At 35.5% G+C, this 17,975-nt stretch overlaps 1 protein-coding gene across 11 annotated transcripts in view; it reads left to right on the top strand.

Annotated features, from left to right (window-relative positions):
- Positions 1 to 17,975, top strand: part of CPEB2 (cytoplasmic polyadenylation element binding protein 2) — a 63,944-nt gene that overhangs the window by 44,649 nt on the left and 1,320 nt on the right. For 10 of the 11 annotated variants that reach the window (XM_036852289.1, XM_036852295.1, XM_036852293.1 and 7 more), the window contains 6 exons: positions 2,047 to 2,217; positions 3,549 to 3,638; positions 8,584 to 8,702; positions 8,966 to 9,080; positions 11,052 to 11,233; positions 15,293 to 17,975. The exon at positions 15,293 to 17,975 is cut by the window's right edge and continues 1,320 nt beyond it. In XM_036852289.1, coding sequence (XP_036708184.1) covers positions 2,047 to 2,217; positions 3,549 to 3,638; positions 8,584 to 8,702; positions 8,966 to 9,080; positions 11,052 to 11,233; positions 15,293 to 15,520 — 905 coding nt within the window. In that variant the 3' untranslated portion in view covers positions 15,521 to 17,975. The remainder of the gene's footprint in view (positions 1 to 2,046; positions 2,218 to 3,548; positions 3,639 to 8,583; positions 8,703 to 8,965; positions 9,081 to 11,051; positions 11,234 to 15,292) is intronic. The other variant, XM_036852290.1, reaches the window with a different exon arrangement.

Raw genomic sequence — 17,975 nt, 5'->3', positions numbered from 1 at the left:
TCCAAATCACTTTATGATCAAACTCTACTTTTCTCAACACATATAATTTTACCTTTACTGCCAGTCATTTTCATGGATCATTCTTAGAAAGTATGTTTAAAGTACATGGAAGACATAATTATTAACTGGTTCTCCTTTTATTGTCATGTTGATTTGGGTTATAGGGAAGGATAATTGGAAAGGTAAAAAATAATATTTTGGTTGGTGATATATATTTAGTTAACTCCTCTTTTAAATGGGTATTTAACTCTATAACTTTTATGGCTTCTAGAAAGAAAGTGGTCATGATTTTCCAGCAATGAAGATTCTTGTTAGTATGGCCAGTATGTGACATATTCCTAGCCTTTCCATTACATCCTTCGTTCAGCTGAACTTTGGTTAATAGATTTTAGACATATAGATTATAGATTTTGATAGTTATTTTACTAACTTTAGTATTTATTATAATTAGAAATATAGAATAATTCATTAATATATAATGAATATTCTTACAATATTATAGTTAAGAAAAAATTTTAAGTCATTTTAGGTCAGTTGTGTGACATTGCTTATGTAGTGATTTTCTTTGTCACTGCATTCAGTATTTCTACTTTTAAGTATTGCCATGTCTGAAATAAGTATAAAATTTGGATTTGCCATTTTAATCAAAAACTAGTTAATGTGCATGTTGTTTCTCTACCTCATCTTATTCCTTTTAAAATATACAATTATTTACTTAAAGTCCAACCATAGAAAGTTGAACCAGTTATTCATAATTAATATTACTTTTTTTTTTTAATATTTATTTATTTATTTATGGCTGTGTTGGGTCTTCATTTCTGTGCGAGGGCTTTCTCTAGTTGTGGCAAGTGGGGACCACTCTTCATCGCAGTGCGCGGGCCTCTCACTATCGCGGCCTCTCTTGTTGTGGAGCACAGGCTCCAGACGCGCAGGCTCAGTAATTGTGGCTCACGGGCCCAGCTGCTCCGCGGCATGTGGGATCTTCCCAGACCAGGGCTCGAACCCGTGTCCCCTGCATTGGCAGGCAGATTCTCAACCACTGCACCACCAGGGAAGCCCCGTATAATTAATATTACTTTTGATGGCTCTTGATGAGGTTCATTTTAAGGAAAATAGTTTCATTTTGAAGAGCTTTCTTTCCTTTGATCACAAAGAATATTGACTTTTTTTCTCATTGGTCCTTATTCCTGACCAATGAGAAAGGTATTGGGAAAGCTAAATATCCAGAGTTACTCAGTGAACATGGGTATCTGCAGAATAATTTCTGTTTCCTATACCAAATATGATCTTTCTCCCTGTTTTTGGTCTTATAAAATTAAAATTCTTATTTCTAACATCTAGCTAGCTATAGTTCACAGACATGTAGCCCCTTCCTTCTCACCTCAACCCCAATTCTATGCAGGCCACAGAGTCTAGCATCAGGATTGCTGCAGAGGATTATACAGGCTGTGCCCGTACGAGGGTGGGCTCAGACGGGGACTGAAGTCCTAGAGGGGGTGCCTTTTTCTGTTTTGCATATGTGCAGAAGCCCTGTCTACCTTTTTATGTAATTGACACACATGCCGTAAATTAATTCAAGGTCTTATATGCAAGTATTACTTGGTGCTTTTGTCCTTACTTACTGTAGTCTGCAAGTGGTTTTTTATTGTCTTCTTATCTGTTTAGTCTGTGCCATTTCTTTCTGCCACCAATTTCTAAAAGGTTTCTCCTAAAACCTTTCTTCTAAAAGATTACACATCCAGTCTAACCATCTCCATACATGAGATTCTTGCTGCTTTCCATAAGAAATTGAAGTGATTTAGTGTTTGTTTGTGATATAATTGTTGTCATATGACCATGCTTATTTCTAAGTCATTCCTCAGACAACTTCTCTCTTGAATCTAGGTAATTAAACCTTTAAACTCTCTGAATTTTCCTTAATTTTTTTATGCCTATGTCACCTTCAATTTTAAGGCTTTGAATCTGTTGTTGCTCTTTTTATGCCTGACTTTAATTTATCATTTTCTTAGATCTGAGATTCAAGTTATATTTGTTCTTATATTTTAGGTCGTTCTTCCCTCTTTCCAATAGATGATGGCTTGCTGGATGATGGTCATAATGATCAAGTTGGTGTTTTAAATTCACCCACATGTTACTCAGCTCATCAAAATGGAGAGCGAATAGAGCGTTTCTCTCGAAAAGTTTTTGTTGGTGGTCTTCCTCCAGATATTGATGAAGGTAAAATGATGATTTGGCATATAAAAAAACAAACCTGAAATATAATGTGAATGGGGATATGGAGTTTTTTTTACCTCTAGAGATTTTCAGTTAAAATGGATATCCATCTCTGTTTAAATATTTTGTCACCTGTTGAAATATAAAGATAATTGAACAAATAACTTTTTTTAAGTTTGTTTCTTTACTTTATATCTTATGCATATTGTTATTGTGGGCATTTTTTGTAAATAAGATTTTCATCTAGTTCATATCCTACTTATGTTTTTAAATATAGAACATATTTGAATACATTAAACTTTTTGTTTTATGTATTTATTTAAAACTTTTTAAAACTTTTTGTATGACTATAACATGCATGCACGCGCACATGCATGCACGCACGCGTGCACACACACACACAATGAATTAAAGGTAACCAACCACAAAACTTTACCTGTAATGCATGACAGTTAAAAATTCAATTTCTTTAAGGATAAATGTGCTTTTAGAAACACGTAAGAAAAGAGGCTATAAAACCCAAGCGAGTAATGGAAACAGTACATAAACAGGAAATATAGGTTATGCAAAGACTAATAAGCATATGTAAAAATTATCATATGTAATAATAACAAAAGAAAAATAATTCAAGATTAAAAATACTGAAACTAATATTTGCAAAGCTGTGGGAAATCTGCCACTCTCATTCACAACTTACTAATAGAGAATATATTGCTACATTTTGGGAATTTTTTCAATTGTGATTCAAATATCGACAAACTTATTCTATGTATTAATCAGTATAATGAAGTTTCCATGTGATAAAATAACCTAGAACATGTCATTGGATGTGACCTGTATGTCTTTCAGTGAAACTACCTGGCACGTATCAGACCCTAGTATATTTTAGAAATATTATAGCTTTACATGTCTTGTTTCAGCAGCCCTTTTTTTCCTACAATATTTTACTTTATCAAGCAGTAATGGATCTCTTATGGATCTTTAACTTGATATAATGTTGGCATGTTTTTCAAGCCAGTGATATTTATGATTTGGTATACTATAAATCCATTAGTGTCCATACATTAGTATATAAAATATTAGAAGTCACACTGAATTGATCATTCTAGCCAATGTGCTACTTAAAAACTATTTTGATTAAAATAGCTATTAAGATTTATGTATCATTTTAGTGAGGATATTAGACATGTTTCCAGTATTTATAATTCTAGTTTATCTTAGGCTATTTGGTACTTTAAATTTTTAAATCTTTAAAATAACATATAAAATATAGGAGTTTTTTAGAATGAATCATTAAAACTGATTCCTAATGCATATTATTGTACTTTTTTAAGATGAAATAACTGCTAGCTTCAGAAGATTTGGGCCTTTGGTAGTAGATTGGCCTCATAAAGCAGAAAGCAAGTCCTATTTTCCACCAAAAGGTAAGAGATTTTTTTGTTAATATTTTCTAGGGAATAAGTTATATGAGAGCTAATTTTCTCTGCCTAAAGTATCATTCTAAGTAACTTAGGTACAGACATATAATAAAGTGTCTCTGATCAGTGAAATTAAGAAATGTGTGAAGTGAGAATCAAATATAAACCTATGACTATTTTAAGTATTGCAAGATATACATAAGTGTTCCAGATAATAGCAGATAACAAGAGAGCAGTATATACTCTGTTGGTGAATTCAGATAGAGAAGAAAATGAATGGTCAGAAAAAAACTCAACTACAGAAAGAGATAAAATGTGCAGAGGATGCCTAGTTGTGTTAGTTACATATTGCCAGGATACTACTGTGACTGGTCACCAGAGTACAAGAATCACAAATTGAGCGCACATTCATTTGAGCAAAGCAGTGCCACAGTCAGTGGGGACAGGAAGGATCACCTCACCCGCCCAGAGTGAGGAGGGGAGGCAAGGGGAGAGAACTGAGCATGAATCCAGTCAGTCAGGTTGCTAATGGCACATTCTCTGAAGTGAATAAAAGAAAGGGGGAGGTTGAAAGGCTAAGACTTTACTTTGAATATTATTGAAATGTAATTTTAGAAATGAAAAAACACACTATTATTCTTATGGCTGAGTGGATTTTCAAGCATGGAAAAAAGACTCCAGTAGATCTATTGAATAATCTGAATTTGGCTCCAGGAAAGGAAACATGTTAAGAGTTATTGGCATACAAAAACTAGCTAAGGGATTCTGGTGATAAATTATATGGGCCATCTCTACTTTTTGTCATTGAGAATTATAGAACTTCCATTAGTGTTTTATGTAGTTCCTTAGAGAAATGGAAAAATGTGGTGATTTTTTTTTTAATACCTTTAGATCTTATACTTACAGAATCCTTTGAATCAGAGATTCTAGATCCCAGGCTTCCATGAGAGTCTAGTTAGAGCTATGGACCTGTCTCCATATACTCTAAATTTTCACACGATTTTGGAGTGTACTGGACGTGGAGGTCCTGAATCCTTGGTGTAGAGAGAAAATTAGCTCCGTATTGATGTAGATGTTCATTTCTTAGCTTAGTTTTAATCTGTTGTTCAGTGTTATGATCTTGTCCTTTTATACAGTTTATTTTACTGAGTGTTCAATAAAAATGCCTGTTGGTTTCTAATGTTCCTGCCTAAATTACCATCATCCCTTGTCTGGACTATTTCAGGTGTATGACTAGTCTGTCCACATTTCTGGCTATCTCCAGTTTTTCTCCCACAGCATAGCTAGAGTAATATCTGTGAAAACAATCTGATGGTGCTACTCCTTGCTTCCAGCTTAAAACCCATCAGTGGTTTCTCTTATTGTTAGGATAAAGGCAAAAATGCATTCTCCCTGCCCGCCCTCCCCATCCCGTTCCTTCTCCCAGTATTGCTTCTTGTTCCTTTCTGGCTCTGCAAACTGGCCTTGCTCTCTCCTGCCTCAGGAATTTTATGTTTGTTGTTCTCTTGACCTGAAGGCTTCCCCTGCCTCTTCATATGTATATCTCCTACTTTTCTCAGCTTAAATATCAGTTGCTGGTGGGAAACTGTTAAGGACCCACCTAATGAGGTCAAATCCTCCTATTGTAGGCCCTTCTAGAACTGTGCCCTTTCATAGCACTCCCCACAGTTGCAATATTACAGTCTTACAATTTTATAAATATGTTTTTATTTTATTAATGTCAGATTCTTCCATTAATCTCTCAGACTGTGTCTTTACTCATCTTTGTATTCTCAGTAATTCATGGATTGATAGTTGCCTAATAAACGATATATACAACTATAAATACTGTAGGATAGTTTATCCTTTGACCTGAAGTAGGTGGGGGAAAGCTTCATTGAGAAATTTTGAACTAAATCTAAAAGATACTGTACAATTTAGATAGATTAAAACGTTGTTCAATAGAGTTCCAGGCAGGAGTTGAAATATAATTTTAGAAAGGTATTAGAATTAGTTTTTGTCCAGACAGATACACATTTTCTGCATGGGCAGAAATGTAAGAAAGGTAGGTTGGCACTAATTTCATGAAACAGAATAGTTGCTGTCTTTGTTGCTGTTGCATTGTTATTGTGGTTTTTGTGGTAGTTGTTAGTTTATTTTCTCAAACTGAAAACAAGAAAAAAACAACAAAAAATATTAGCAGTGGCAAATCATACTATTTTGGTACAATTATAGTTAATTGTACTCATTGCCAAATACCAATGTTCCTAAACCTTGTGCTTTCAAGCATTTTTGTCATTGCTGTAATTCATCATTTTCCATGGTTTGGAAAACACTGGTGTAGAAGCATCCAGTTGACAAAGCTACCCTGTAATTAAGGTAATGATTTGAGACATTGGATACTGAGCCACACTTATACATACCTGTCCTTTGCAGTGAATAAGATTCACCCTATGTAAACATTAGCTTGTGCTAATAAATTCTAAAGAACTATTAGATGGTATTTTTGGTACAGGTATTTTAATATTTAGTGGCTTGCCTTAGCTAGATCATAATTTACCTGCCATGTTGCTTAATTAATTTTTGTGATACATTTCTTCCATAATAATCACAAAAATTTTTAAGCAGTATTAAAATATTAACATCAGAAATTAACATCATAAAAACATAACATTAAAAATATTGACTTTAAAATACTATTTTAGTAAATCGGTCTTATATCCCCTCAATTATTACAAAACAATTACAGCTCTCAAAACCTTAGCTTGGGAACTTGCCTAGTGGTCCAGTGGTTAAGACTCGGCGCTTCCAATGCAGCGGGCATGGGTTTGATCCCTGGTTGGGGAACTAAGATCCCACATGCCATGTGGTGTAGCCAAAAAATAAAAAAATAAATTTAAAAATAAAAAAAAATTAAAAAACCTTAGCTTGTATCAAAATTAAAGCCTTCACATAAAGAAAACCAGTCTTTTTTTTTTTTCAAGCCTATTTAAATTGTTTCTAGCAATTAAAAAGTTCTAAGATATGGTTTTAATCTTGCATAATCATACCTTTGGAAGTTTCTATTTGTGTAGGTGGGCTTTATGACTTATTTATGCAATCAGGTATTGTAATTTTATTAAAATGAAGTACATTTTCTGTGTGTCACATCAGACCTTTGTGGCACTAAAAGCCATTGTTGGCAATAAGCTGTGTTTTTTGAATTCCTAGTAAAAGATGACCTCTTACTTCCCATTGTTTAATGGCACAGACGTGGTTGGCCTGATTGAAGACATCTTCACATTGGGACTAGATTTCAGTGCTCTAGGTTTTGTGCATAGATATCTTGTCAAGGAAAAGGGGTATTGTTAGGTCATTTATAGTCATCTGCTGCTGGGAATAATCACATAACAGTAAACTTGTAATGTAAACTTCGATGCCTTCTTTTTATAATGAACTCTATTCTGCCTGCTAGATACATCATATTTGATTAAAAATAGACAATTGCTTGTCACAAGGAAAGAAGGAGGGCCATATTTTCAAAAGGTACAGGAATCTAAGCAGGAACTTGGATCCAAAGTGCAAACATAGTCTCCAGGCTGTTTGAAAAAAAGTGTTCTGCTGCTCATCCACCTTGAGACGGACTTGTGGACACAGAGGGGGAAGGGAAGGCTGGGATGAATTGAGAGAGTAGCACTGGCATACATGCACTACTGTGTGTAAACTAGATAGCTAGTGGGAAGTTGCTTTATAGCACAGGGAGATCAGCTCGGTGCTTTGTGACCACCTAGAGGGGTGGGATAGGGAGGATGGGAGGGAGGCTCAAGAGGGAGAGGATATATGTATACATATAGCTGACTCACTTTGTTGTACAGCAGAAACTAAACATTGTAAAGCAATTATAATCCAATAAAGATGTAAAAAATAAAATAAAATAAAAGTCTGACCCATCCTGAAGGAACCTGTTTCTTTTTTTTAAATGAATTTATTTATTTATTTATTTTTGGCTGCGTTGGGTCTTTGTTGTTGGGTCTTTGTTGCTGCGCGCGGGCTTTCTCTGGTTGTGGTGAGCGAGGGCTTCTCTTCATTGTGGTGCGCAGGCTTCTCACTGCAGTAGCTTCTCTTGTTTCGGAGCTCAGGCTCCAGGCTCACGGGCTTCAGTAGTTGCAGCACATGGGCTCAGTAGTTGTGGCTCGCAGGCTCTAGAGCGCAGGCTCAGTAGTTGTGGCACATGGGCTTAGTTGCTCCGCGGCATGTGGGATCTTCCCGGACCAGGGCTCGAACCCATGTTCCCTGCATTGTCAGGCGGATTCTTAACCACTGTGCCACCAGGGAAGTCTGGAACCTGTTTCATTCCAGCCTCCCTAAGGGAGTTTTCTTAGTATCATTTGGAAGTTGTCAGGATGATTGTGGAATTTTCCCTCTACTTATGGAAATTCCTGGGCCTTTCCACGTGTGCTCTTTCCACCTGTCCAAAAGTATGCTCTAGAACTTGTCTTACCCTGAGGGCATTTGAAGGAAACTTCAGGTCCTGCGATGCTCAACTGGTTAATCCTGCCACATTCTTTAAGAAGACAGTATCATGGGAGACCTTAGAGCTGATCTAGGTTTGAAATTAATCAGCCAACTACTTGCTTATGTGACTGACTTTGGGCAAGTAATTTAACCACCTGACACCTCAGGGTTTTTTCTGTAAATTGGGAATAATGTTTCATAGACTTGTGAGAATCAAATGAAATAATTCACGTAAAGCTCTTATCACAGTATCGGATAGTAAGTGCTCTATATAAAGTAGCTAGTTATTTTACTGAGTATCTCTTTTTGTGTGTATTCCATAGGATATTATGTTCTCCTAGAGAAAGTATAATGATTGTAGTCCTATTTTATAGTTATTTTTCATCTTTTTCAAAGGCATGTGTTTTCTAAACCATACTGAAATTTGGGGTGAAATCACTTACCTTGACATATTGCCTCATTCTTATGGTTATTACAGGCTATGCATTCCTTCTCTTTCAAGAAGAGAGCTCAGTTCAGGCACTAATTGATGCTTGTATTGAAGAAGATGGAAAACTCTATCTGTGTGTTTCCAGCCCTACTATCAAGGACAAACCTGTAAGTAAATTCTACTCAAACTAAGTTACAAATGCAAGTTTTCCAAAAACTGTTTTGAAATGATTGTTAGTGAAAAAATAAATAAATAAACTACCATGTTGAGTTCAATTTTTTTAAATTCATATAATTTATTGTATCTGGATAAAATATTAACAGTTTGTTTCCAAACCCATCTATCCAAAATTTTGAACAGTACAGTGGCACAAAACTCATCAGCTATTAAAGGAGTGAGACCTAATACAGTAACATCATTTTCTTCATAGGTTCAGATCCGTCCTTGGAATTTAAGTGATAGTGATTTTGTGATGGATGGTTCTCAGCCTTTGGATCCTCGAAAAACAATTTTTGTTGGAGGTGTTCCTAGGCCATTAAGGGCTGGTAAGTAGAATGTTAACAAATTTTGTTTTTTTAAAAAAATCATTTAAATATGAGTTGATTTGGTACGTATTTGGTACTATTGTGTACATGTCACCACTGGGTGGGTGAAGGGCAGATTCTCCTGCTCCAATAGTTGCTTGCTACAGAACTTTGAGACAAATTCTGAGAATTGTTCTTAAGACCATTAAGGAACTGGAGAATTGGACACTCATCTATCAATATTGATAGCTAACTCCAAACAGACTCTGTAAGAAGAATCCACTCAAATACTGCATTTATGACTTCTTAAATGTAACTCTCTAAGATAATGAGAATTTGGGGTCTTTTTATGGAGGTTGATTCTGATATCTGAAGAAGAAATACAGGATTTTTTTTAAAGGCACTTTAGATAAGTGAATGATAAACTTCTGTTCATCAATAATCAGGAACCAGAGATCTACCAGAAGAGGTCATATAGGAACATAATTATAGACGTAAATGCCCGCCATACAAGCAAGTTTTATGATACTGTGTACCCTTGTGAAGTGTGTTAGCGCCTTCCATCACTGCAAACATCCTCTTCCAGTATGGGAGGTGCATGTTAAAGAACTATTCACACATGTAAATACTTACAGACATAGCTACTACAAAGAAAGACTAAGGGGAACAGAAGAGCATACAGCAAGGAAATGTGATGTAGTCTGATATTTTAAAGATACTTGTATTTCAGCTGACATATAAAGATTGAACAGAAGGAGCAGGGTTAGGTGGTAGGAAGTTGTGAAGAGTGTTTCAGACAAAGGGAACAGCATATTCCAAGATCTTCAGTGGAGGGAAGCAGAGTGCATCGGAGAGACTGAGGGAAGTCCAGAGTCACTGCCTAGGGTATAAGGAATGAGGTGAGAGATACAAGAAGACATTGAAAAAGTAAATAGGAGTCAGATCATACAAGTCTAATAGCTAACTTGTTATTTATCCTCAGAGCAACGGGAAACCAATGAAGAGTTTTTAAGTAAAAGAGAGACATGATCATATTTTCATTTTTAAGAGACCAGTTTAGTTAATGACTTGTGGAGAGGGAGTCAAGTTGAGAGTAGTTATAGGTAGACCAATTTAGGAGCCTATTATTGCAGTCCAGGAGACAAATAGTGGTGGCTTGGGTTAGTGGTAGTGGTGGTGGTGGAAGAGCCAAGTGAACAGATGTCACAGATATTTATAAGATAAATGCAAAGGCTGAATCTCAGTTTTCAGTCTTAAGCTACTAGGTAGACACTGGTACCGCTAACTGAGAAGATAAAGAACACTGGAGAAAGAGCAGGTTGGAAGAAGATTGTGGTATTGGTTTTGAAAGCTAGTTTGTGCCACCATTCAGAGTTCCCAAGGAGAAATTTCAGTGAAGCCATTGGTATCTGCTATATTTTTAAGAGAATCACTCTTGCTGCTGTTTTGAAAATAAACTGGGGGCAGGGGAGGAGGCAGGGGGCAGAAACAAGGAGATAAGGCTATTGCCATGATCTAGATGAAAAAGAATGATACCTTGGAACAGGATGTTAGTGATGGAGGCAGAGAGATTGGATTCTAGATATGTCTTGGAAATCAAGTTCACAGGATTGCATATACAGTGGGGAAAAAAGAAAATAGGATGAAGCCAAGGGTCTTGAGTTGGCAACTTCATCTTTTCCGTTGCTCACTGAGTCAGCAAAAACTCACTCGAGCAGGTTTAATTGGATGGTGGAAGATCAAGAGTGCCATTTAGAACATACTGAGTGATGCAGTGTCTGTTAAATATCAATATGACTTGTCCAGTAGACAGTTGAGTTGTCCAGTTCTTCTGTGGTGAGAGCAGGTGAGCTCTCGTATACAAGAGAAAGGATTAGATTTAGAAAAGAGCATTATCCTATTGACTTTCACTTAAAAAAAAAAAAAGTACTTAAAAATGGTTGATTTACTGTGTTCTCTCCCATTTGATGTGAACTTCTTTTCCTTTTCAAGTGGAGCTTGCTATGATCATGGACCGGCTGTATGGTGGCGTTTGTTATGCAGGAATTGATACAGATCCTGAGCTAAAATATCCAAAAGGTGCTGGTCGAGTTGCTTTCTCCAATCAGCAGAGCTATATTGCTGCCATTAGTGCTCGGTTCGTTCAGCTTCAGCACGGTGATATTGATAAACGTGTAAGTTGCATATTGGGAAATCATTTAAGTCCTATCATGAGGTGCTGATCCAAAGCTTACTACCCTACAGAGTTAATAATGTAATTCAAAAACCGAGTGTTTATTCTTCTATATTCCTTGAGCTCTTAAAGAGTATTATATCAAAATATCCCTGAAACGTAAAATTCTTGAGCAGACTTTAAATTTTAGGTATAATACACAAAATATAAATATAATTTTAAAGGCATTTCAGAAATTTTTATCAGCCAATAAGGTCTTAATATCCTTTTACCTATAGAAGCTAGAGCTTGTTTTAAGAACTTGTACTCTGGAGTCAGACTACCTGGGATCCCATTTCCACCATTTGCTCTGTAACCCTGGGCAAGTGAACCCTCTTTATGCCTCTTATTCCTCACTTATAAAGTGGAAAACAATAATAGTATCTCTTTCACAGTTATTTTGAGGAGTAAGTGAATTCACATATGTAGAAGCACTTAGAACAGAGCTTGGCACTAAGTGTTATTTAAGTGTTACTTATTTTTGATTTATAAAATCTAAAATAAAAACACATTTTGTATATTTTCCTAAATATATGCAAAAATAAATATGTAAATAAACTAAATATATAAGATGATTGTCCTAAACTTTAAAACATTTACTCTTTAGTAGCATTGCTTAGGTCATCACAATAAGAACTTTTAGGAGGTGTTATGGCTGATAACTGTGAAAGCTACCCTATTGAATAATTTCTAATACTGATTACCATATGAAATAAGAGAAGGGAGTGAACAAAACTCAATTGTTTCTTTACAAATCTATCTCATGCTAAAATCTGTGAATAGTTCCTGAATAATCATGTTTACATTTGTTGTACAGATGAGATATACTAAAAATATGAGGTAAATTAACTTTTTTATACCCATTATAGTAGATATAACTTGAGTGAGTTCTTATTTTACCGGTGTAACAGTTTCTCGAAGCTTCTTCTCTGAGGCTGTACTGTTTTGGGGGCAGGGGAGCTGGTTAACTAATACCCATAGACCATAGACTCTAGAATTAGTCCCCAAAATTTAATTATCAAATCACACCATTTAGAAAAGAAGTACAGCATAAGTTCAGTTCACACTTGCAAAGTGGCATTTTTGTTTGCATTGTTACTTAAAATGTTGCCCCCCAATAAAGAAAAAATTTAAGTATCTAAGAAAAGGGGCTCTGCTTTTACTCAGACGTGCTATGAAATTTTGTTTAACTGATTTGAACCTTAGAGTTCCTCTCATCCAGTAGTTTTCAACCTCCACTGCACGTTAAAGTTACCTGAGAACTTAGGGAAACCTTGACATCTGGGTCCCACCCCCAGAGATTCTGCTGTAGTTGGTCTGGGATGCAGCATGGGCAGCAGTAGTTTGTAAGGCCCCCAGGGTGATTCTGATGTCCAGCCATGCTTTAGACCGCGGTCCCCAACCTTTTTGACACCAGGAACCGGTTTCGTGGAAGACAGTTTTTCCACGGACGGGCATGGGGGGGCGGGGGGGATGCTTTAGGCGGCAGTGTGAGCGATGGAGGGGATGGTTCAGGTGGTAATGCGAGCTGGAGAGCAGCAGGTGAAGCTTCGCTCGCTCTTGCTCGCTTGCTTGCTCGCCCGCCTGCCCGCCGCTCACCTCCTGCTGTGCAGCCTGGTTCCTAACAGGCCACGGACTGGTACTGGGCCACGGACCGGGGTTTGGGGACCTCTGCTTTAGACCACTGATCTAGTCTAACCCCCTACTTTTGCAGAGAGGTGATAGGGTCACAGAGGAAGTTATTTACATATTATATAATTATAGTTGTTTAATATGCAGAAGCAGAGGGAAAAGATTATTGCAGTGTCATGCTTCATACCTCTTTATTTCCAAAATGATAGTGGAGAACCAATTATTTGGGGCAAAGTATTGATTCTTAAAGAGAAACCCCGATACAAAGCAAGTGAATTGAGAAACACTTGCCTTCTTAAAAAGGCATTGAACTACCTGAGAGAAAAGTTTATTTTTTTAAGATATGTGCTACTAAGGTATGCTTTGAACTTTATTTGAAAGAATTTGAGCCTTAAATACTTTACTAGTCGTTAGTTTTGCTTATACAAAAAAATCAAACCCTTAATCTTTATACCTTTCATCTCTCTAATAAGAATATAGTTATTAAACCATAAAAACAGATTAAATTTAAATTTATAGCTGATAATCCAAAGATACACAGGATACTTATTTGGAGGGAATTAAAATTGTTTATTCAACTCACCTTTTAGGCTCATGAACACTTTGAAGTTTACTTTCATCTCCCTGATAGCCATGAAGAACAATCACCACAAATGTGTAAATCATTTTAAATTTTAAATGTTATTCCATGAGTAGTATAATTCACTGTGACTTCTGGTAGTTACTGAACTGAATTGTGATATACTTCAAGTTGGCTAATTAATTATTAATCATTTTATTAGTTATGAATCCAGGTGATTGTGTATCACAGATATCTCCTCTGAAGTGAAAAAGGGAAAATAATGGAAAATAAGAATAGTGAAGAATCAATGAAACTCCCTTTCACACATTCAAGAGCTGTTAGAGATTATTATTAATTGCAAATAGGTTTTGACTGTATTCTAAAATCATAAGTTTGAAATCCAGTTTCTCATCTTTGAAGTTTTGCTTTTGAGTTAAGTAGATTAGCTTCATAAAATAATATCTAGAATTTAAAAATATGCAAAAGATACAATTTAGGACAATAAAATGTCCAATATATATAAAATATGTTTATCCTAACCCTAACCATGAAATACAAATGCAAACAAAAATGTAATTTCATTACCCTCCTATCAAATGTTTGTTTTACAGTTCTTTTCATCAATCAACTAGGTTGTTCCTAGTTTGCTGTTATTGTTCTTGTTCAAAATAATGCTGAAGAAAAATACCCTTATATATTCATTTTTTGCACACATGCAAGTATTTCAGTAGAATACATTCAAAATAGAAATTGTTGGGTCATTATTTTTTACCTTGGGCAAACCAAGCCCTTTAAACGCTCAATTTTCTCTCCTCTCCTGAGGAAAGGCAGAGATCTTAGGCTGCCTGGCACTATTCAGTCAGACAAAAGCAGTAACCTTTCATTCATAAAGTTATTACAAGCCAGAAAGCAAGGCTGTTGCAGCTAATAGTAGCTAATGCTAATATACAGAGTATTTACCATGTGCCACACCATCTTCTGTGCTTTTACTTGCATAATCTAATCCTTACAGCTCTATAAAGCAGGTTCTATTGCCTTTCTCATCTCACAGATACAGAAACTGAGGTTAAAAAGTTTAGTATTCAGAGCTGACCTAAGTCTGAGGTCTTCTACTGAGTCAGGCTTTCACAGTGGGACTTTGACTTCATATCTTATAAATTCACAGAAGTCTAGACATACCCTTAATAAGATTATCCACAGTTCTGGTTTGTCTGTACCAGTTATTTACAAGCAGGGTATCGCTCTTACCTATAGTAGAGACGTGTTGCCATGATCAGTGGCTGCTGGGTTATGCCATCTCACAAGTGGCACTGGAATGAGAAAACAAAGGTGTAAATACTATTTGTCTTCCATACCCTTCTGTTTTTCACTCACAGTCACCCCCATCTCTGAAAATATTAACACACAGGTGTTTTAAAGATGTTACTTTAAGAAAGATGAGGGTGGAATGTTTTGCGAATCAATTAGGATTCTATAGTTTTTTTTAATTATTTTTTGTCTTTGGAAAAGAGAGTTATTTAAATACTATTCAGTTTATAGTTCTCAGAAGAAAACATATCAAAATACAATAAAATTACCAAACTAAGAGCTCATTTAATCACATGGTCAATTATGAACATGAAACATAAAAAATGATTAGTGCAAGAACAAAATGATTTAATTTTTTTTAACCTACTATATGGTGACGCTATTGCCCAGGGAAGATGCCTGCTATCTCAGCATTGAATGTTGGTCCTTTTCTCTAGAACATTGTATGAACCTTTTAAAGCATTGCTAAAGTGACTTTTGAAGCAGACTTAATGAGATATGTTTTCTCTCTTTTTCTAGGTGGAGGTAAAGCCATATGTGCTAGATGACCAGATGTGTGATGAATGCCAGGGCGCACGCTGTGGTGGAAAATTTGCTCCCTTTTTTTGTGCCAATGTCACTTGCCTGCAGTATTACTGTGAGTTTTGTTGGGCAAATATCCACTCTCGTGCAGGACGTGAGTTCCATAAGCCATTGGTAAAGGAAGGTGCTGATCGCCCACGTCAGATCCACTTCCGCTGGAACTAAGAATAGCAAACCTGCCTCTGTTTAACAAGGAAAGAAAGGGTGCATGTGGCTTACTGTGTCTGAAGATACTGACATGCAGAAGAAATAAGTGCATTCTTCTGCTTTCACCCCAGCTATCAATACATGCATCTTTATCAGCAGCCAAAACACTACAAGCCTCTTGTTTTTCACCAAAACCCTACATCTCAGGCTTACTAATTTTTGTGATATTTTCATGTTAAAATAAAATGTTTTTTTGTATTTTCTCCAAGTTATTTTTATATGTAAAGTTAAAATTAGATATGAGAATGTTTTGCGTAGGGGCAAACAGTCTGCTGCTATATAGTGGGTGAAGCGTGCACTTATTTCTAAACGTGGGTTTTTAACTTCAAGATCTGCCCCAGTAATTTACCAAAGGTAGCAAAATAATAGTGAAGATGGAATATGTCTGCTACAAATGCTTATTTTTATTGTTGCTATTTTCAGTGTATACATAAACTAAAAATTAGGGTTGATTTTTTTGCTCTCCATTTTGACTTGCAAGAAATAATACCTCAAGATAATCTGATTTATTAGCTATTTTTAAACATTTTTAATCACAAGCTGTATTAGCTTTGCTGCTATATAGGTGTTATGTGTAAATGCCACCTATTAATACGGGATTGAAAACGTTAGAGACACACTGCATTGCAGATAAAATGCAGGCAGCACAATATGGCCTAAACTGCCATAGTTTTAGAATGTGAAAAAAAATGCATGTTTACTTACCTGTATACACCATATGCATGCACTAGAATTATTAACTAACAAGAGGTGAGGTATTGCAAATGTTCAAAAAAGCTCTCTTGAATCTAGGTAGCATGAACAAATTATAAAATTTGTTTAAAAAAAGCAAACTTGCATGCATTATTGTGACTTCAAGTTAAAAAAAAAATGTCCTACATGTGTACAATATGCAAATTAGATTTAGATTAGAGAGTGCAGCCATTTTGTGATCTGGTCGGTAGTGGACTTTGATTTTATGCAGACTGGATGTAATATTTGTAATCCCTGTGCAATTTTGTGATGTGCGGTTCTAATTCATGTGCAGTGATATAGTATAGATAAAAGACTGAGTAAAAGAAAATTACTAGAATTTTAAAGAAAGTTGATTTTAGCCCCTTTGATAGTTCATGGTTAAGACATCCTTTATAAACCAAAGATGGCCAGCACACTGCTAACTGGTCACCAAATGTAAGACCCACAGGAAGCCCATATTTAAACAAAGGAACTTTATCAAAGAATGCAAAACTTTAGTAAACCTAAGTAAAGTCAAAATGGAGATGGGGAAATATACAGACGGCTAGTTGCATAAAATTCAGTTTTACCTTAAAGATAATGGTGAAATCTGGCTTAAACTTGCATACATGTTTGACCTATGTATATTGGGGTCTTCTGTCTAAACTGGGGTCACTGTTGCATGGAAATTGTTGTTCTTAATGGTTAAGAATTGCTTTTTTTAAAAAAAATTTTGATGAAGGAATTTTGGTAATGACTTTGCTTGCAGTTTTTTTGAGAAAGTGGCATGGAAACATGCAATAGTTAATGAGTTTCTTTTGGTACTGAACACTATTAGAATATCATTAGTGATATTTTTTCTCTTTAGAGCATTTTTAATGCAACTAGCCCCTGTATTTTAATGTAAGAGTTACTCTGCAATCTAAGCAAAGCACCCAGCAATGGTAGATGTTTTTTTTAAATGCTGAAATAAGATTCTTGACTCTAAAGAGAGAAAATTACAAGGGTGTTGCCGTATTGCAGCCCCTTGGGACAATCCTTCACGTGAGCAAAGTGTTGATCTTAATACTGGTTGTCTATGGTGTGCTTTTTTGTACTGTAAAAATATGTGGTTCATGTCTAACTCTGCTGTTTTATTGTGGTTGTGGTTCAAGTTTTTAATGTTTAAAGTTGATGCTGTTTTCAGAAGAGCTTTTTACTAATTTATTTGTCAATGTTCCCTATTTGTTACTTAACCATGATCCTCCAGATTTTTGGAGTATTCTTTTCTAACCTTAACCCTGCCAACCTTGATCCATTTGACATTTGTTATGCACTATTTTTATATCTCTGTGAGAGATTTTTCCAACAGTCAGCTATTTTATGGCACACTTTTTTTGACTGATGACATCTCCTTTGCTATACCTCAATTTTTGGAATTTAGAAAAGAAATCAGTAGTTTTGCAATGTTAATTATTTAGATATTTAATTTCGCAGATTTTTAAACTTTATTTTCATAATTTCTGCTTAATGTTTAAAATTGAAGAGCCTTTTCATGTATTAAATAATGAACACTAAAATAAATTATATGATGAAAATAATTGGAGATGTTGAAAATCACTTTCCCTTCTTAAACAGAAATAAATATTGGAAATGAAGGGAAATGTAATAGAACACCCTTTTCGCCATGGGTAAAAATGACAGAAATGTATGGTTTGTT

This window comes from Balaenoptera musculus, chromosome 5 (assembly GCF_009873245.2).
Source record: "Balaenoptera musculus isolate JJ_BM4_2016_0621 chromosome 5, mBalMus1.pri.v3, whole genome shotgun sequence".
Classification (NCBI taxonomy): domain Eukaryota; kingdom Metazoa; phylum Chordata; class Mammalia; order Artiodactyla; family Balaenopteridae; genus Balaenoptera; species Balaenoptera musculus.
This window is presented reverse-complemented; position numbering and strand designations above follow the sequence as displayed.